This window comes from Schistocerca americana, chromosome 5, assembly GCF_021461395.2.
Source record: "Schistocerca americana isolate TAMUIC-IGC-003095 chromosome 5, iqSchAmer2.1, whole genome shotgun sequence".
In the NCBI taxonomy this organism is placed as follows: domain Eukaryota; kingdom Metazoa; phylum Arthropoda; class Insecta; order Orthoptera; family Acrididae; genus Schistocerca; species Schistocerca americana.
In genome coordinates, this window is record NC_060123.1 from 130957426 (window position 1) to 130980198 (window position 22773).

Sequence of the window (22773 nt, forward strand, 5' to 3'; positions counted from 1 at the left end):
GGACCCCCGTCAGGGTACCTGCGCTTTCACTGAATGGAGCATTTTGTTCAGAGTTCCGCTTCTGCAAATTACCCACTGGCCTTCCGCTCCCGGAAAGAGTGGTTGGAATGTTGGAGCCTTTCATTTCACACACACCACCCTGAATCATACAATGTTCCGTTCAGTGAGTGGGAATTCCAAAGTGCTCTAGCCACTTGCACTGATATGGCTCCCGGGCCAGATCGCATCCACTGCCAAATGCTCAAATACCTCTTGGTGGACTGCCAGCGACGCCTCCTAGACCTATTCAACCGTATCTGGGTTGAGGGTGAGTTCCCGTTGCAATGGCGGGAAAGCATCGTAATCCCCATGTTGAAACCTGGCAAGAACCCACTGGAGGTGGACAGCTACTGCCCCATTAGCCTCACCAATGTTCTTTGCAAGTTACTTGAACGCATGGTGAGCCAGAGGTTGTGTTGGCTGCTTGAGTCTCGGGGCCTTCTGGCTCAGTCTCAGGGTGTGTTCCGTAAGGACCGCTCTGCCGCTGGTAATCTGGTGCGCCTAGAGTCTGCCATCCGTATGGCCTTTGCCTGCCATCAGCATCTGGTCACCGTCTTTTTCAACATGCGGAAGGCATACGATACGACAAAGTGACATCACATCCTGTGTATGCTTCATGGTTGGTGTCTTTGGGGTGCGCTCCCGATTTTCATACAAAATTTTCTGTCGCTTCGTTCCTTCTATGTGCAAGTTGCGGCCTCCCATAGTTCCTCCTGAGTTCAGGTGAATGCAGTACCGCAGGGATCTGTCTTAAGTGTCTGCCTCTTTTTAATTGCAATTAATGGGCTCACTGCAGTGGTGGGAACATCTGTCTCAGCTTCCTTGTACGCTGACGACTTATGCCTATACTTTAGCTCCACTGTCATTGCAGCTGCTGAACGGCAGCTGCAGGGCGTTATCCGCAAGGCGCAGTCTTGGGCTGTAGTGCATTACTTCCTGTTTTTGGCTGTCAAGACCTGCATTATGCGTTTCTGCCGGTGACGCGCTGATCACCCTGAGCCACGGCTTTATCTTGACGGCGAACCTCTTGCTGTGGCGGAGAAACATCGGTTTTTGGGATTGGTTATGACACCCAGTTGACTTGGCTCCCTCATATTCGACAGCTTAAACAGATATGCTGGTGGCACCTTAACGTTTTCATTGCCAGAGTCACACCAGCTGGGGTGCCGATCGCTCTACCCTTCTACTAGGCGTTAATTCAGTCCTGTCTAGATTATGGGAGCCTGGCTTACGGTTCGGCATCTCCTTCCGCATTGCAGTAGCTGGACCCCATCTTTCACAGTGGGATCAGACTCACCACTGGAGCTTAGCAGACAAGCCCTGTTAACAGCGTACTTGTGGAGGCAGGTGTCCCCCCATTGCAGTTCCGGCGCCAATGATTACTGGCCGCTTATGCTACACTCGTTTGTAGCTTGCCCGGGCATCCTAATTATTGTCTCCTGTTCCCTCAGTTGGTCGTCCATCTTCCGGAACGGCGGCCCCGGTCAGGATGTAAAATTGTGGTTCACGTCAGAGCTCTTCTCTCTGGGCTTGAGGTTTTCCGTCTTCCACATCTTTTCTGGGCACCTCTGCGTATACCCCAGTGGTGTGTACCCCGCCCATGCCTTCGGCTCAATTTGGCACAGGGCCCGAAGGACTCAGTCCCTGCTGAGGCCCTCCGCCACCGGTTTCTTTCAATCCTTGCCGCGTTTCAATGCTCTGACGTTGTCTATACTGACGGTTCGATGGTTGCTGGTCGTTTCGGTTATGCTCTTACTTTAGGGGATCATTATGAACAACACTCATTGCCGGCTGGCTGCAGTGTTTTCACTGCCGAGCTGGTCGCCATCACTTGTGCCTTGGAGTATATCCGCTCCTGCTCAGTTGAGACCTTCGTTATCTGTAGTGACTCCCTGAGCAGTTTATGAGCTATCGACTGGTGTTTTCCTTGCTCTTGTCTGGTGATGCCTATCCAGGAGTCCCTCCATACTCTTGCCCATTGCGGCTGCTCTGTGTTCTTTGTGTGGACCTCGGGTCATGTCGGCATCCTGGGAAATGAACATGTTGACACGCTGGCCGTACAGGCTGTCGGTGCACCAGCCTTGGAGATTGGCCTTTCGGAGAGTTGCCTCAGGTCAGTTTTGCGGCAGAAAGTACTTGACACCTGGGGTGAAGAATGACGCACCCTTCCTTCACCCGACAAACTTCGGGCCATCAAGGAGGCTACTGGTGCGTGGCACTCCTCCTTGCGGGTCTCTCGCCAGGACTTTGTTGTCCTCTGCTGGCTGCATATTGGCCACACCTGGATGACACACAGCTATTTATTGCGCCATGAGGACCCACCTCTATGTTGCTGCAGGTCAGCTTTGACGGTGGTCCACATCTTATTGGAGTGCCAGCTTTTAACTCAGCTCAGGGAGACGTTTGCACTGCCTAATACGCTTCCTGCACTTTTATCAGGTGATTTGCGATGGCAAATTAAGTTTTGAGTTTTATTTGTGCAGGGGGGTTCTTATTGCTTGATCTAAGTGTTTGTCCTATTTTTGTGTTGAGTCTGGCCTTTGGCCTACAATTTTAGACTGGGGTTTTTAGTGCATTTCTTGGTGGTTGGCTTTTCCTTTTCTGTTTCTATGGTCGACCAACCACTGTCACACTTGATGGGATTTTAATTCCTTTTGTCTGGTCTCTGTATCTTTCTTGTCCTGTGACGTCTCGTCATCTCCATTATTTGTTTTTATTCTTTGAAGGTGCTTAAAGTTCGTGGAAAAAGGGACCGATGGTCCTAGTAGTCTGGTCCCTTCAATCCCACAAACCAACCAACCAATATTTGTAACAGAATGCTGCTGACACCCAGCAAGTTCCTATTAAGCCAGAAATACAATACATTTGAGTTCCATTTCATACAAGCTGAACTGAGCCGACATTGACACAAGGTAATATGCTGATGCAAATCTGGTTGGTTAATGCAACTCATTGGCAAGTTGAGGCACATGACATGCTCAGCCCATGAACTGCCACTGTGTGGTGGCAAATGATGTTTCTTGCTAACCATTCGAAAGGGACGAACACATTCGGAAAAACCACGCCAGTGAAGTGGGGCCCCAGAGCTGCCTCCTCAGTATAAACAAAGATGAGGTGACTTACCGAACAAAAGCGCTGGCAGGTCGATAGACACACAAACAAACACACAAAATTCAAGCTTTCGCAACAAACTGTTGCCTCATCAGGAAAGAGGGAAGGAGAGAGGAAGACGAAAGGAAGTGGGTTTTAAGGGAGAGGGTAAGGAGTCATTCCAATCCCGGGAGCGGAAAGACTTACCTTAGGGGGAAAAAAGGACAGGTATACACTCGCACACAGATACTGGTGTTGTTACGCTCTTGGAAATAGGTGCTACTTACGTATGGATATTCTAATGTATTGTCACAGAAGAAGCTGAGTAGCACCGTCACTGTGGTGTAGCAATTACATACAGACACAAGCAGACATATATATATACACACACACACACACACACACACACACACACACACACACACACACACACACACTCTTCTCTAGAGTCATGTGCGTGACACACCAAAGCCATTCAATGGATGTTCAAAATGGCATGGTGGCATAATTTAATTGAACGAACTACCACAAATGAATGGAGATGAAAGCACTGAGTACTCTGTTCATCGTAAGAATAAACATGATGTAAACAAGCACAAACATGATGATTGGTCAGAAGATGTAGCACACAGATACTGGTGTTGTTACGCTCTTGGAAATAGGTGCTACTTACGTATGGATATTCTAATGTATTGTCACAGAAAAAGCTGAGTAGCACCGTCACTGTGGTGTAGCAATTATGATACTACACTGTTGCATGGAGGGTTAAGAGTTCAAAACTCACCTGAGCTGTAAAATTTTAATTTGTATATTCGGTTCGAGGACATTCTAGAAGTATCCACAAACATCAAGAATCATTTTACTAGAATGTTCTGTAACTGTGTATATACACCGTATGCGTTCTGGCAGTAGGCAGTTCGCTCCATGCTGTTGTATTTGCAAGTACTGAATAAACCTTTGTTAAGTGAAGTTTGTGTTCGTCATTCATCTAATTACACCATCTTCAATGTGACATTAACACCCATAAATGTTTTTGTTAATCACACTTTAGCTATGTAGTTATTGTTTAAAAAATGTGTACAGTCACCGTCTCTGTACTGTTGTGCCGTGGTTCTTGTGCTGGTAATAGATTATTTATTTAAAAATTGTTGAGTGTGCTTCCTGCTCCATAGTGAAACACGTGTGTGGAAAACTTAACAGTATGCTGAGAAATAGGTTGTTCGTAACATTTTTCATAACGTTACAGAAAAAAATCATCTTCGAAGTTTTCCTTGGGACTATATTTGAAACAGGTGAAGTACAAATACACGCCGAATGTATAGTGGAATCTGATGCAGATCATGGATCACTCTTTCAGATTTTTATGAAAAATGCAAGTCTTCTTATTTCTAATTACATATTGCATGCGAAATGCCTGTTTCCATTTCAAATATAAATCTGTAATAATTGGTATTTTATGAAAGTGTGTTATGTAAGGTTGTTTAAATTAAGAAAACATAATTTAATTTTTAGGACAAAAATGAAAAACCAAATACTCTTTTTATTTTGGACTATGTCAGTTTTATACCGCAGATGTAGTCTCACATGAACCAGAGTGATAAGTGCCATTGAAACATGAAAAAGAATCATTTTCACAGCTTCAAGTACAGGATAAAACTGCTGCATTTTTACATTTGCCACTGTACCATTGCCATTTGAACCCAACATAACTGGAACCAAGTTAAGGGATGGGTCATGAGAAATAACAATCATCTTAAGCCGCCAGACGTACTGGAACTAATGCACACAGCTTTTTCACATATCACTGCCGAATGCTGGCTGGGTGTAGAACGGTATGTCATAAAAGAAGAGGAGAAAATGTGGTGCCTGGGTGGCTTCGTGAATTCAGTTGGTCGTCGACCGGTTATCAATGTAGCAGATGACAATTCCAGAACTGAAATGTATTTCTCGGTTGTGGATAAGGAAGGAGCTAAGAGATTACCAGAGGATTGGCTGAATTGATACCTTCAGTGGCACTAGCATTCAACAATACAATGAAATAAATCCCTGCAGTATGCTTTTGCATCACATATAGCTCGCTCAGAAAAGTTACCCTGTGTTTAAGTTAGGAATTTTCATCACTGTTGGTTTGTAATTAGAATACTACGTTAGGTGAGAACAAGAGCATTTTATGCTTTGGTCACCTAAGAAGTGTGCAGTAGTCCTGGAGTTTTGCCAAATATTATTCCAGTCTCTTTAAAAATTAAATGACATTTGAAGCTTTATAGTTTCTCTGCGTGTCTCCTTTTACGTTTGAACTGCAACTGTTCACATCATTGTAGGTTATTTGGACCCTGGTTAGCCATTGCTGTCAAAGTTAAATGCGCCGGTGAAGCTGTTTAGTTTTCCGCGTTATTGCTCAGTCTGTATGCCTGTAACACAGCATAAAATGTATCCCTATGATTGTACTTGGCTGTACTGAATATAGCTTGGCTTCTGCCCACATAAAATGAAACCCAATGAGATTCAAGCAAATGCAGAATATAAGGTATAATGTTTACATCAGGTTTTTTCTTGTGATGAACACGATATAGTAGAAGAATTCTGATGTTTACTGATGTTCATGTGTTTTGTGTCTATAAACTGCATGCAGTGTGGTTGTCCACGTAAAAGTGCTTTCTATCTTAGCATAGCTGATCTTGAAAGAAAGCACTACACAAAATGTGGCATGCGTCAGAATAAAGGGGCAAATCATTAGTCAGCCTAAGTATTAGTGTTGTGTTGTAGGACTATATATAAGTAGCAATGTGTGAAGTATTGATGACATCCATACGATGTGTTTTGTGATTGAATGAATAAATAAACTAACTATGGCTTAAAAATAAAACAAAGGTACCAGGAGATAGTAAGTATCTTCCCTGTAATGACATTCCCTTGCTTCTTTCTCAGCTCTGGTGGTTTACTGCATTCTTGGTGGCCAAACAGTGTATACTTGATATATCTTTTTCAAATTTGGTTTTGAGTTTTTCTTTCATACAGGAAACTTCCAACAACCAGCAGTGCTCCATCTATTGTCACAGTACAGAACCTGCCCCCATCGCAAACATGTCTTCAACGGATTCACACACCACCTCAAATATATCGTGACCTGTGGTTGTACAAGCCACACATAGTTTGTTACATAAGTTATTTCATCAAAGCTGGTAATAAGCAAAAAGTCAGAACTTTCTCCTTCGGTAGATTTTTCTGGACAGGTGCCGTTACCTCGGATCTGACAAGAAATTGTTTTCTTGGAGAGACAAACTGCTTTATATTTCCTTAAGTCTCCTGGTGTTAAGCACGCTGTAAGTGCCAGCAAACACGGTTTTAACAGGTGCTCCATTGAAAATGGTGTGCTACTTGTTGCAAATTTATGTGCAACTTTGTAGCTTGCTTGTAATGCAACATCAGTTGAATATCCCTACTCAACAATGATGTGAAATTAGTTAAATGAAACACGTGTGATATCTGGAACTGATGCATTTGAAGAAAATGCAGAATGTGTACTCTACAGTATGATTTTTTTTTTTTTTTTCTGCATCAAAATTACCTGTTGCTGTGCTTCACTTTTCATTACGGCAGTGAATTGCTTCTATGCATCACTGTCCAGCTCATCAAACCGCGCAGCATGAAGGAGCACGTAGTGACACTGACTATTGTATGTCCGCATTGTATTACCGTCTTACTGTAAGCTAGGTACTAGGGCAATCCATCTTTTCCAACAAATAAGAATTGTTCTTTCCAACAAAGGGGAAATAGGGATGGGCTATTTCAAAAAGTCATTGTTATAGCTATATTCACTTAGAACTGTTAAGTATTAATAAAGCATATGATGCCATGCATCAAGCTGCACGCAATAGAGCAGTGCATGAAAGTGCAGTAAGACTACCTGGCAGGTTGCCTACCCTGTGTGTGTCTACCTGCAGGTTTATTGGTGGGTGCCTTTGGGCACCCTTGCTCGATGGGGCAGTTTTGGAGCAGCCTACTTCAATAAACGTGTAATACAAGCTATGGAAGCAGATTTTTCATGGCTACATCCCCATGGTTGTGTATTTAAAGTTGTTCTATGATAGGGAGATGGTCCCTTGTAAAGAGATTTATCAAAATCATGATAATCAATGCTGCACAATTTTACTGCAGAATATACTAAGGGCCAGTTTAAGGCCCAAGTGACACAAGTCACTGCTTGGGGGCACCAAGTTAAGAAGGATGCTAGGGGCACAGAAGATTTCTGTACAGGATGTATCACAGTTAGTCGTGGTTTCTTGGGGCCACCAAGGGTATCCAGGTGCAAGATTTGTATACAGTGCACATCAGTTAGTAGCAAAAACTGACATAGGCAAAAGTATACATGGGAAGGGAAGGGGGCCAAATTGTCTTGAAAAATGCACTCAAACCAGGCCTTGAATACGCTTTGATTTGCACTGCCATCATTCATTTAAAGCATAATGAATCTTGTTTGTCATCCCTGAAACTAAATTTACATGTTCGACATTCTTTACTGTTAGATTTCTTCCAAGTTTCAGTCCATGCATTTCTATGATAGCAGCACCTTATCAATGCTACAGAGCTTGAATCAGTGCTGCTAAAGACAATTGTTAACCTTTGCCTGCATCATTCTTACACTGCGACTCAGGGTTTTAACATAGATTTTGAACGATAGTTGTGCAGTGTGTACACTATAATGAAGCTTCCGGACACATTAAATACCCGTTTCAAGACCTAGACTGTTGTATTTTGGTAATGTTAAGTGTCCTGCAATATATCTTGTTGTTGTTGTTGTCGTAGTCTTCAGTCCAGAGATGCAGCTCTCCATGCTACTCTATCCTGTGCAAGCCTTTTCATCTCTGAATAACTACTGCAGTCTACATCCTTCTGAATCTGCTTAGTGTATTCATTTCTTGGTCTCCCTCTATGATTTTTACTCTCTACACTTTTCTCCAGTACTAAATTGGCGATCCCTTGATGCCTCAGAACGTGTCCTATCAACCGATCCCTTCTTCTAGTCAGGTTGTGCCACAAATTCCTCTTCTTCCCAATTCTGTTCAGTACCTCCTCATTAGTTACATGATCTACCCATCTAATCTTCAGCATTCTTCTGTAGTACCATATTTCGAAAGCTTCTATTCTCTTCTTGTCTAAACTATTTATTGTCCATGTTTCACTTCCATACATGGCTACATTCCATACAAATACTTTCAGAAACGACTTCCTGATACTTACATTTATACTCTATGTCAAGAGAATTATCTTTTTTAGAAACAATTTCTGTGCCATTGATAGCCTACATTTTATATTATCTACTTTGACCATCATCAGTTATTTTGCTCCCCAAATAGCAAAACTTATCTACTACTTTAAGAGTTCATTTTTTAATGTAAATTTCTCAGCATCACCTAATTTGACTACATTTCATTGTCCTCGTTTTGCATTTGTTGATGTTCATCTTATATCATCCTTTCAAGACACTGTCCATTCCATTCAACTACTCTTTCAGGTCCTTTGCTGTCTCTGACAGAATTACAATGTTGTCGGCAAACCTCGATCTCCTTTGGTAATAGTGCTCCTAAAAGTTTGAAGTTTATCGACAGAGGTAATTTCCTTCTGTACATCAAGTGTATATATTTTCTTTGCCATTATTTATTAGCTTTTGGAACACTACTGCAAATTCTTGAAAAAACATTCTTTTATTAGTCACTGCTTCTTAGTGGTACTTTTGTTAAACTTGCCCATAAATAAGGTTTTTGCTTCTGTCTTGTGCAGAACTGACAGTCTATTTTGCTGAGAAATCTATTGGGCGAACACTTTAACCTGCAGATAAAAAGATACGTGCTATCATTTTGACTTGGTTGTGACATTCTTATGTCTGCAAACTAAGCAAAATAAAATGGCCGTTACTTAGTTTGTATATAAGACTGCTGCTTTTACTAGAAGTTACAGTGAAATAAATACACATACAAATTTTGAAGAGGTATCCTGTATTGCAACCTGTCATTGGTGTTATTACTGGTGTTAATACAACATAAGATGCAAGTTTGAATTCAGCTTTCTAGATTGGGTATCTTATTTTGCAGACAAGAAGGTGTTTCATCAGACATTTACTTTCCGTTTGAGGTTGAAGTTGAGAAACCAGATGGGAAGAAACTGCTGTGCCGCTGCTATCAACTATGTAACACTCCAACAGAGCTAAAACCAGGGCAGCCTATTCCAGAAGACCGACTTCCCTCTGAACTTTACCTGAGTGTGATAATACAAGGAGCACGAGAAACAGGTCTCCCAAATGAATATATAGAGCAGTTAGAAAAAATATCTCACAATAGCTACAAAGGTGACAACAGCACGATATTGTCTTCTCTGGTATCAAGTTCATAAGTGTGGTGTGTGACACACACACACACACACACACACACACACACACACACACACACACACACACACACACACACGACTTTACATTTAACGTAATGCCAAGGGTAAGATACTGAAATGGTCAAAATAGTTTCAGACTGTTATTAGGTTTTGTCAATAAAAATTATTTAAGATGATCCTGTATTTAAATACTGTGTACATGTATTATACTTTGTTTTGTTTTGAAGAGAGTTATGCAACATGTGGATGAAAGCAAACCTTTTTGCCATAGAGGAACTTGTTCTATTGCATGTGCAGAAGAGAGGTCACTGAAAAAACTTAGGAATCACATTAGCTGAACTTTTTGTGATTAACACCATGAACAACTATCACACAAATTTCAGGTGTGAGGTACTTGAACGTGTAAATTTAAAAACTTCTTATCTGTTATGAACTTCAGTAGTGGTGGAAACTAAGTGGTTTTGTTAAAGCCAGTTTCAAGTGTGACTACATGTAATTGGAGAGAGAATTTAAAAAAGGATGTATGTCAAAATATGACAATAAAAAGAATATATGTTAAAATATGACAATGTAAATATAGGTCATATTTGTGTACCACATACCACGAGTCTCAGAAGATGCCCAGTTAAGTATTTTTTCCCCATGATACCCTTTAGGCCAGTAGATATTTACTCATGCAAGAGCTATAAGAAGTACAGACATGTTAATTCATGTAAGAAGTTCTTGGATTGTTCTTACAAATTGGATAGTAATGACTACTCTATGATTAGAATAAGGAAAGGAACAGGAAAGATATGGTGAAATGTAAAAGTCGTAGAGAGAAGATAGAATCACAAGGTGCAGGAAGTCTCTTCACTGTTTACAGTGTGCAAATCCAAGTCAAATCTGTTTGTTGCCTATGCAGTGTTGAATATACATGTCCTGATCCAGCTGTCTTGTACTTATGTATTATCTTAGTCTCATCATTTACTCATTGATGGCAGATGTTTTGTTACACGTTTCAGGTCCCCATGATATATTTTGAATCACTGTATTGTTAGTGTGCTAAAAATCTGAAGATGTAGCATTTTCGATTACTAAGCACATAATTAGGAAAGTATTGTTATGGAGTAATGTGGATGATAACTTTTTTGTCCTAGAATCAAGGGACTATGGGTGTATTGAGCTTCTAGTTCTCCATTCTCATCTGTCAAGGCAGTGTTGATAGTGGCTGTGGTGAATAAAATTGCAAGCTGTATAGTTTGTGAACAGTTGTATGTTGCAGAGCCGTAAAATGTTCGACGATTGTTCAGAAAATTTGGATTTTACCCTGAACTGTAGCATGTTATAAATTTCTTTTGTTAGCATTAGTTTTACTTCTTGCTGTAGGGAATAATAATAATAATAATAATAATAATAATAATAATAATAATAATAAAAAGCAGAAACAGACACATACAAGATGATACCACAAATGCTTGAAGTGATAATTTTGCAACATGAAGTCACCCGAGCAATTAATTCGACACACAATTGGAAAGCCCCTGGAAATGATAAAATAGCAAATTACTGGCTAAAGAAGTTCACCTCAACACATTCACATCTAACAAAATTATTTAACAGTTACATTGCAGACCCATACTCATTCCCTGATACACTTGCACATGGAATAACCTATCTGAAACCTAAAGATCAAGCAGACACAGCAAACCCAGCTAAATATCGCCCCATAACATGCCTACCAACAATCTACAAAATATTAACTTCAGTCATTACACAGAAATTAATGACACATACAACACAGAACAAAATTATAAATGAAGAACAAAAAGGCTGCTGCAAAGGAGCACGAGGATGTAAAGAGCAACTGATAATAGATACAGAGGTGACATATCAAGCTAAAACTAAACAAAGGTCGCTACACTACGCATACATTGATTACCAAAAAGCCTTTGATAGTGTACCCCACTCATGGTTACTACAGATATTGGAAATATACAAAGTAGATCCTAAATTGATACAGTTTCTAAACATAGTAATGAAAAACTGGAAAACCACACTTAATATTCAAACAAATTCAGATAACATGACATCACAGCCAATACAGATTAAGCGTGGAATATACCAAGGAGACTCATTAAGTCCTTTCTGGTTCTGTCTTGCTCTGAACCCACTATCCAACATGCTAAATAATACAAATTATGGATATAATATTACTGGAACATACCCACACAAAATCACACATTTGCTATACATGGATGATCTAAAACTACTGGCAGCAACCAATCAACAACTCAACCAATTACTAAAGATAACAGAAGTATTCAGCAATGATATAAATATGGCTTTTGGAACAGACAAATGTAAGAAAAATAGCATAGTCAAGGGAAAACACACTAAACAAGAAGATTACATATTGAATAACCACAGTGACTCCATAGAAGCGATGGAAAAAACAGATGCCTATAAATATCTAGGATACAGACAAAAAATAGGAATAGATAATACAAATATTAAAGAAGAACTAAAAGAAAAATATAGACAAAGGCTAACAAAAATACTGAAAACAGAATTGACAGCAAGAAACAAGACAAAAGCTATAAATACTTACGCTATACCAATATTGACCTACTCATTTGGAGTAGTGAAATGGAGTAACACAGACCTAGAAGCACTCAATACACTTACATGTTCACAATGCCACAAATATAGAATACATCACATACATTCAGCAACAGAAAGATTCACATTAAGCAGAAAGGAAGGAGGAAGGGGATTCATCGACATAAAAAACCTACATTATGGACAGGTAGACAATTTAAGAAAATTCTTTCTAGAACGAGCAGAAACTAGCAAAATACACAAAGCAATCACTCATATAAATACATCAGCTACACCACTGCAATTTCATAACCACCTTTACAACCCTTTAGATCATGTAACATCAGCAGATACGAAGAAAGTAAATTGGAAAAAGAAAACACTGCATGGCAAGCACCCGTATCATCTAACACAGCCACACATCGATCAAGATGCATCCAACACATGGCTAAGAAAAGGCAATATATACAGTGAGACGGAAGGATTCATGATTGCAATACAGGATCAAACAATAAACACCAGATATTACAGCAAGCATATTATTAAAGATCCCAATACCACAACAGATAAATGCAGACTTTGCAAACAACAAATAGAAACAGTAGATCACATCACAAGTGGATGTACAATACTAGCAAATACAGAATACGCCAGAAGACATGACAATGTAGCAAAAATAATACATCAACAGCTTGCCTTACAACATAAACTTATAAAACAACACGTTCCCACATACAAGTATGCACCACAAAATGTACTGGAGAATGATGAATACAAATTATACTGGAACAGAACCATTACAACAGATAAAACAACACCACATAACAAACCTGACATCATACTCACCAATAAAAAGAAGAAATTAACACAACTAATCGAAATATCCATACCCAATACAACAAATATACAAAAGAAAACAGGAGAAAAAATTGAAAAATACATCCAACTGGCTGAGGAAGTCAAGGACATGTGGCATCAGAATAAAGTTGACATCATACCAATCATACTATCAACTACAGGAGTCATACCACACAATATCCACCATTACATCAATACAATACAGCTACATCCAAACTTATATATACAATTACAGAAATCCGTAATTATTGATACATGTTCAATTACCCGAAAGTTCCTAAATGCAATATAACATATACCGTACAGTTAAAAGGAAGTGACGCTTGATCAAGGTCCGCGTCACGTCCCATTTTTAACCAGACCTAACGTCTGAGAAAGTAAAGAAAGAAAGAAATAATAATAATAATAATAATAATAATAATAATAATAATAAAAAATATGTGTGAACTAACTTGGCACTCATCACTGTGACTGATTGGAGTGCCTGTAAATGGGAAATGCCTTTATAGTTGCTCCCTTCAGCCACCATGATGAGTGTCAACTTAGTTTGCGTGTGTGGTAAATATAACAAATACTACATAAACAGCACAGATTACTCCTTACCAAGTAAAGGTACCAAAGGCCAGTGTGCAGTCATTTAGCTTTTGGACAAAAAGTTTAACACTGACTGCTGTAAATGATGTAGCTGACAGTTGCACAGTTGCATTTCACAGTTCTTTTCTTTCACTGTTCACAACTACCCCATATTACAGAGTTATATGGCCAGTTCACCATTGACAAATTTTGATAAGCCTCATTAATAAATTACAGGCAAACATCAGCATACTGCTACAATAGTTTATTGTTGAATACCTATGAACAGTAAAAACCTAACCACACAGTTCACAGTACTTGCAGAATAATAAGGTATGTGTGACACTATTTCTCAAATTGGACAGACACTGTCATTGTGCTAACACACAGCCTATTTGTGGTGCACTAATTCCACTGTTAAGTTAATCCATTATTGTTACTCTATCTGATACAGACTTCCCGTCCGAAAATTAGCGTTGGACTGGCTGTCTTGGGACCAAAAATCGGGACTTCATATATCCTCACAATAATAGGCACTGAAACTATAAATTGTTCAAGGTTTAAGTTAAAACACAACTCATTCAATTAAGTGAATCCATAAAAAATTCCTCCTTTTTAACAGTTCCTTCTGTCATAACAGTTCCTTCTGTCACAAAGGTTAGACCGAATTATTTGTTTAAATAATGAAATTAACAGATATAGTTACACAAACAATACTTTGACAAACCTGGTAATTATTTTGGTATTAATTAAGGGCTGGCTTTGCTATTACGATTTCGAATGGAGCCAAATAAATACTTTAAGAATCCTAGTAGCTCTTCTTCCAAATGTTTACAATTATTACAGAGTTTATATTTGTTTATAAGTCAACAATAGAATCACCGTATAACAAAAGATATTAACTAGGAATAGCCAAAACAAATTAGGAAATTGATTACATATACAAAACTAAGCACAAACTTAGATCTGGTGCTATATTTCTTGAAACTGAGGGCCAACCTTTCTTTTATATGAAAATGCAGATTATACTCGTGTATGTAAATAGTAATTAGTCAAACATGAAAAATGAATGTAAGGAGGCAGATGGTAAAACAAGAGAGGAAGTAAAGATATCCCAGCTTGCTTTGTCACAAATGCTGCAAGGAAAGAAACATAATTCATGGTTGTAACCCTCTGTAATAAAGATGGGAAGAGTGAGGTTCCACGTTCCAAATATTGAGCAAGGGCTGCACTTCCCCAGACAAAAACTTCTGAAGAAATATTGTGGCAACCATTTCTGTTAACAATAAGTGAATGTAACATATTTGATGTTATTGAGGTAGATATTTAGCACTTTCACTCCCCCTCCCCCCTTGGCTAAAGCTTCATGTAGTGGTGTTCATTATGGTTTTACAGTCTTATGTGTGGTGCTCTCTCTCTCTCTCTCTCTCTCTCTCTCTCTCTCTCTCTCTCTCTCTCTCTCTCTCTCTCTGTGTGTGTGTGTGTGTGTGTGTGTGTGTGTGTGTGTGTGCGCGCGCACACAGATTCAGTTTGTTGTGTACATCATTTTTATAGCTTATGTAAGACAACTAATTCCACTGTTAAGTTAATGCATTATTGTTACTCTAACTGATACAGACTTCCCATCTGAAAATCGGCCTTGGACTGACTGTCTTGGGACCAAACCCCCCACCTTCATGAACCATGGACCTTGATGTTGGTGGGGAGGCTTGCATGGCTCAGTGATACAGATAGCCATACCGTAAGTGCAACCACAACGGAGGGGTATCTGTTGAGAGGCCAGACAAACGTGTGGTTCCTGAAGAGGGGCAGCAGCCTTTTCAGTAGTTGCAGAGGCAACAGTCTGGATGATTGACTGATCTGGCCTTGTAAAGCTAACCAAAATGGCCTTGCTGTGCTGGTACTGCGAACGACTGACTGCAAGGGGAAACTACAGCCGTAATTTTTACCGAGGGCATGCAGCATTACTGTGTGGTTAAACGATGATGGCGTCCTCTTGGGTAAAATATTCCGGAGGTAAAACAGTCTCCCATTCGGATCTCCGGGCGGGGACTACTCGGGAGGACGTCGTTATCAGGAGAAAGAAAACTGGCATTCTATGGGTTGGAGTGTGGAATGCCCGATCCCTTAATCGGGCAGGTAGGTTAGAAAATTTAAAAAGGGAAATGGATAGGTTAAAGTTAGATATAGTGGGAATTAGTGAAGTTCGGTGGCACCAGGAACAAGACTTCTGGTCAGGTCAATACAGGGTTATAAATACAAAATAAAATAGGGGTAAATAGGTTTAATAATGAATAAAAATGGGAGTGCGGGTAAGCTACTACAAACAGCATAGTGAACGCATTATTGTGGCCAAGATAGACACGAAGCCCACACCTACCACAGTAGTAAAAGTTTATATGCCGACTAACTCCGCAGATGACGAAGAGATTGATGCAATGAATGATGAAATGAAAGAAATTATTCAGATCGTGAAGGGAGACGAAAATTTAATAGTCGTGGGTGACTGGAATTTGGTAGTAGGAAAAGGGAGAGCAGGAAACGTAGTAGGTGAATACGGGATGGGGGTAAGGAATAAAAGAGGAGCCGCCTGGTAGAATTTTGCACAGAGCATAACTTAACAGTAGCTAACGTTTGGTTCAAGAACCATGTCGGAAGGTTGTATACATGGAAGAAGCCTGAGATACTGGAAGGTCTCATATAGATTATATAATGGTAGGACAGAGATTTAGAAACCAGGTTTTAAATTGTAAGACATTTCCAGGAGCAGATGTGGGCTCTGACCACAATCTATTGATGGTAAACTGTAGATTAAAACTGAAGAAACTGCAAAAAAGGTGGGAATTTAAGGAGATGGGACCTGGATAAACTGACAGAACCAGAGATTGTACAGAGTTTCAGAGAGAGCATTAGGGAACAATTGACAAGAATGGGGGATAGAAATACAGTGGAAGAAGAATGGGTAGCTTTGAGGGATGAAATAGTGAAGGTAGCAGAGGATCAAGTAGGTAAAAAGATGAGGGTTAATAGAAATCTTTGGGTAACAGAAGAGATATTGAATTTAATTGATGAAAGGAGAAAATATGAAAATGCAGTAAATGAAGCAGGCAAAAAGGAATACAAACGTCCCAAAAAAGTGATCGACAGGAAGTGAAAAATGGCTAAGCAGGGATGGCTAGAGGACAAATGTAAGGATGTAGAGGCTTATCTCACTAGGGGTAAGATAGCTACTGCCTACAGGAAAACTAAAGAGACCTTTGGAGAAAAGAGAACCACTTGCATGAATATCAAGAGCTCATATGGAAACCCAGTACTAAGCAAAGAAGGGAAAGCAGAAAGGTGGAAGAAGTATATAGAGGGCCTATACAAGTGTGATGTACTTGAGGACAATATTATGAAAATGGAAGAGGATGTAGATGAAGAGGAAATGGGAGATACGATACTGCATGAAGAGTTTGACAGAGCACTGAAAGACCTCAGTCGAAACAAGGCCCTGGGACTAGATAACATTCCATTAGAACTACTGATAGCATTGGGAGAACCAGCCCTGACAAAACTCTACCATCTGGTAAGCAAGTTGTATGAGACAGATGAAATACCCTCAGACTTCAAGAAGAATATAATAATTCCAATCCCCAAGAAAGCAGGGGTTAACAGATGTGAAAATTACCGAACTATCAGTTTAATAAGCCACGGCTGCAAAATACTAACACGAATTCTTTATAGACGAATGGAAAAACTGGTAGAAGCCGACCTTGGGGATGATCAGTTTGGATTCCGTAGAAATGTTGGAACACGTGAGGCAATACTGACCCCTACGACTTATCTTAGAAGGAAGATTAAGGAAAGGCAAACCTACGTTTCTAGCATTTGTAGACTTAGAGAATGCTTTTGACAATGTTGGCTGGAATACTCTCTTCCAAATTCTGAAGGTGGCAGGGGTAAAATACAGGGAGCGAAAGGCTATTTACAGTTTATACAGAAACCAGATGGCAGTTACAAGAATCGAGAGGCACGAAAGGGAAGTGGTGGCTGGGAAGGGAGTGAGGCAGGGTTGTAGCCTATCCCCGATATTATTCAATCTGTATATTGAGCAAGCAGTAAAGGAAACAAAAGAAAAATTCAGAGTAGGAATTAAAATCCATGGAGAAGAAATAAAAACCTCAAGCTTTGCCGATGACATTGTTATTCTGCCAGAGACAACAAAGAACCTGGAAGAGCAGTTGAACGGAATGGACAGCGTCTTGAAAGGAGGATATAAGATGAACATCAACCAAAGCAAAATGAGGACAATGGAATGTAGTCGAATTAAATCGGGTGATACTGAGGGAATTAAATTAGGAAATGAGACACTTAAAGTAGTAAAGGAGTTTTGCTATTTGGGGAGCAAAATAACTGATGATGCTCTAAGTAGAGAGGATATAAAATGTAGACTGGCAATGGCAAGGAAGGCGTTTCTGGAGAAGAGAAATTTGTTAACATCGAGTATAGATTTAAATGTCAGGAAGTCGTTTCTGAAAGTATTTGTATGGAGTGTAGCCATGTATGGAAGTGAAACGTGGATGATAAATAGTTTAGGCAAGAAGAGAATAGAAGCTTTTGAAATGTGGTGCTACAGAAGAATTCTGAAGATTAGATGGGTAGATCATATAACTAATGTGGAGATATTGAATAGAAATGGGGAGAAATTTGTGGCACAACTTGACTAGGAGGGATATATTCTGAGGCATCAAGGGATCACCAATTTAGTATTGGAGGGCAGCGTGTAGGGTAAAAATCGTAGAGGGAGACCAAGAGATGAATACACTAAACAGATTCAGAAGGATGTAGGTTGCAGTAGGTACTGGGAGATGAAGCAGCTTGCACAGGATAGAGTAGCATGGAGATCTGCATCAAACCAGTCTTCGGACTGAAGACAACAACCACAATAACATATAAGACAAACTAGATGTCAACGAAGAGAATAGCGTAGAGGTCAACAAACAGAATAGTGGGCGAGATCACTGTCAAATGTTGGAATGTTCAAACTTGACAGAATGTCAACTCCGTCATTTCTCTTAACCCTGAACCGAACTGTGAGAATAAGTTGAGACAACATTCATGATACAAAAGATTAGGATATAGTAGGCATGGCTCTTAATTAAAGGTTCTGAGGTGGAGCTGCCCCAAAATACATATTAAAATAAATTTCTGAACATGTTACAAATTTACATTATCAAGGTGCATTTTGCATATATTTTCCACATTGGGTTTAAAAAATGCTGGTAAACGCTTTTGGAACTGTTGATATGTGATATCAAGTAGTGTTTTTCGAACAGATAGTAACTAGTATGAAGGTTGTGCTTAGCTACATGTAGCAGATGTTTTGGGGTGTGGCTTCTATTGAGTACAGTCCTTGTGGTTGGCCCTTAGGCTCTGGTTGTTCAGCCTAAGTGTGTCCTACCAACCTCCACACAATTTTCACAGTCCACTGCGTATACCAAAAGAGAATGAACAGAGTAGCTGAAGCTTCACTATTGAATCCCCTTCTCTGTATATCTCTGTTTTGCTTTGATGCGTCATTAATCAGCTTTCAGTATTATTGTTTTGAAAGCATTTTAGATAGTTGTTTTTGCTCTTCCGTTGGCTATTCCATCCACTCTTAAAATAAGTTTGGAAATATGCCACCAGAGTGCATTAGGATGCAGGAACATAAGTATCACCATCTAGTGAGAGTTTCACGAACAATTAGTCGAACAAAGGGCATGAATATTTTCCTTCCTTCCTTCTTGACCGTTTTTGCGGGTAATGTGCATTTATTTATTTTTTTTTTTTTTTAAGGAGGCTATTGTGTTTGAGTGAAGTGAGCTGTACTATCCTCAAAATAACTGCAGCATACCACGAGTTAAAAAACAACACAGTACGAATTCTGTGTGCAGTTAATCAGGTATAAATTTAAGATAGCCTGAAATGGCCATGATGAAACAGAAAATTCCAAGAATCCAGGAATTTTTCAAGGATTACTGGATCTGAAGGCATAACTTGATGGTATCTTGAAGCAGCACATTGCAAAATTGAGTATTCTTAGGCCTTTCCAAAGCAATTAAAAATGAACTGTTGGAACAATTTTACGGGGTATGTCAAAATATGATCAGAAATGAACTGACAGACAAGTTTTTCTTGCTGTCAAAGTTGATGAAACCACGGACTGCAAATTTGTCACAACTGGTCATAACAGTTCGTTATGAGCTGCTGGCAAAAATTAACGAAATATTTATTTTCTTTGTATGACCAAAACATCACACTGTAGATCGTGTAACTTCAGCTGTTCTTAGTGAACTGGAGAAAATGAACTTAAAATGAAACGCCTGAGAAACTGATAGCTCATTGTTAAGGCAGTGCTGGTCTGAGTGAGTGGCCACGAAAATGGAATTCAATTCAGAATTTAAAAAGTCTACAAAAATGCTCACTTCATTCACATCAGTCAAATCTAATTGTTGAACATTGTGTGACAGGCAATAAGTAAGTGTGGAACTTCTTCAGAAACTTAGAAGGAATATGTACCATTTTTCCCAGTCTCTTAAATGCACAGCCATTTTTGATGAGATGGTGAAGAAACTTATTTGTACTTGTCCTCAGTCCATTAGACAGAATTTCAAATCGTGGAGCATAGCAACTGTACACAAATACCAGAAGGAAATTGTTGAGTGCATGGAAAAATCATTGATTAAGATTATAGTAATGATTTCAAGACAATAAACGAGGCTATGGGACTCGAGGGTTTCCTGCATGTTAAAGATTTCATGCCTCATTGTGACATTCTTCAACGAACTCCAGCAATGGAATATTGATGCAGTGAAAACTATTGAATTTGTATCTCTGTTTGCAGCTTCTGTCTAGCATGTTAGGGCGTCGCTAGGCAATCACAATCACGGGGAACAGAAAGAGCCAACTGCAAAACAAGGACATTTCACTGAATCATGAGCGGTGCATGCACGAGATGCCTGTGACTGCTTCATGACTCAGATCAGAGAGAGTGATTCAATTTTGGTGATCACTTGTCATTTGCACAGCTCTTTGAACTGTCATTGTTTACTAAATATAAAATTGTTTCAACAGAAAAAGCACTGAATGTAGCTGTCAATTTGTTTAAATTACAGTGTTCAGAATTACATCATGAACAGAATGTGCTATAGAGCCGAAATGATTTTGTGAAAATGTCAGGTGCTTTGACTTTGTTGAACTTCCTTTATGAAAACAATTTGGTAAAAGCATTTCCAGAAAGTGTTAAAACTTCTGCAGCTAATAGCAACTCTCCAGTGACAATAGGAGAGGAAGAATGCTGCTTCTCTACATTAAAGTGAGCGAAAACATTTACGCATAATACGAGGGTAATTCCAAAAGTAAGGTCATAGGTACACAGACCTGTTTATTTGTACAATGGTTTACATCAGTTTACAGCTTGAACATTAGCTATTTTTCGACATAATTACCATTTCTGTTGATGCATTTTTGTAGACGCTGTGGCAGTTTTTGTATGCCCATGTCATAATAGCTCACCGCCATGCTGTTCAGAAAGTTATGAACCTCTTCTTTCACCTCATCATTGGAGCTGAATCGCTGGGACCACAGTTAACGCTGGCAGGTACTGTGAGACTCTGAAAAAACTCAAATGGGCAATTCGGAACCAGAGTAGAGGAATGTTGAGCAAGGGCGTACACATTCTCCATGACAATGCTCGCCGACACATCACTCGGCAAACCGTTGCTCTCCTGCAACAGTTTCAGTGGAACATAATTACCCACCCACCCTATGGTCCTGACTTGGCACTCAGTGACTATCACCTGTTCCCTAGGTTAAAAGAACATTTGGCCATAAAGCGATTCAGCTCAGACGATGAGGTGCAAGAAGAGGTACATAACTTTCTGAACAGCATGGCGGTGAGCTGGTATGACATGGGCATACAAAAACTGCCACAGCATCTACAAAAATGCATCGACAGAAATGGTGATTATGTCAAAAAAATAGCTAATGTTCAAGCTGTAAACTGATGTAAACCATTGTAGAAATAAACAGGTCTATGTACTTAAAAAAAAAAGATACCTTAATTTTGGGATTACCCTCGTATTATGAAGGACAGATTTGTGCACTTGTGATGTGTTCTCTCGAAAAAGAATTACTTAATCAGCCAAATTTCAATGAAGTGATCATAGATCATTTTGCAACACAGTAGGGGAGACGAGCTGATTTCATCTACAAACAAATGAAATAAGGTAAGCAGAAGTGCATCATTAATACATAAGAAGCATTTCCTATGTTGTAATTAGTAGTTTAGCTTATAAAATTAAGTGCATAAAAAAGAGTAGTGACATGGTTAGCCACTGACTTTACATTTTTCAAAATGCATCCTCATTTATAGTACAGCTTGTGCTAAATGCCAAATTTGCTGATATCTTAGTGCAAGAAACTACTGAAAACTACATGTTTGGGAGAGATCTTTCATGTGCAAGATCACATAAAATGCATAAATTCGTAAATAGTATGACATACAGTATGTAAATTAATGACAGCTGCTAATGTCAGCCAGTCACAACAAAAGACCCGTGGCCGTAACATCACTGTTTCATCACGTACTCAAATGCCGTGGTCTGAGCACAGCTGCCCCCCTTGCTCCCTCGCTGGGTACGCCTATGCCACTGAGACCTATCTTCACTGCAAACAGCTCTTCTACATACATCCAGGTGAAGTATTTAAATTATTGGCACATGTAGCCAACTGCTATAGACACCCTATTACAAACTCTAGACCTAGTTAAAAAGAGGGCAGCTTTGATGTGGTTTTGGTTTACAAAGATGTCAGTAGAAGAAATAGAGCTATTACCTGATCAGATCTTCACTTTATCAAATTATTTTGACACATTGATCATGTGTTTTTTTTAATGGTGGTAATAACTGAGAGAACACCTGTAGGTTCACCTCTTCCACCAGTGTTCGCTAGTTTGATCTTGTAGGATTTTGAAGAATGGAGATTCAACTCGACCCCTGTCCATCCATCCCACATCTTAAGATATGTAGACAATAGATTTTTTACTTTGTGGCGCGGCAGAGAGCAGCAGTTCATCCAACATAGTGTAGACCAAAATATTAGGTATAAAGAGGAAATCTTTGGATGTGTTAGTTGAATTGGAAGCAGGTGGAGGATTCCCATATCTTCTGTGTATCAAAAGCAGACACATGTGGGCCTAAATCTCAGCGGCACAGCTTTTCA

General features: G+C 39.5%; 1 protein-coding gene across 3 annotated transcripts in view; it reads left to right on the top strand.

The window, feature by feature from the left end:
• The window catches only part of LOC124616019 (gamma-glutamylcyclotransferase-like), a 35548-nt gene extending 25469 nt beyond the window's left edge, over positions 1–10079 (top strand). For all 3 annotated transcript variants that reach the window (XM_047144234.1, XM_047144236.1, XM_047144235.1), the window contains exon 4: positions 9222–10079. In XM_047144234.1, the coding sequence (XP_047000190.1) occupies positions 9222–9519 (298 nt within the window). In that variant the 3' untranslated portion in view covers positions 9520–10079. The remainder of the gene's footprint in view (positions 1–9221) is intronic.
• The last annotated feature ends 12694 nt before the right edge of the window (positions 10080–22773 follow it).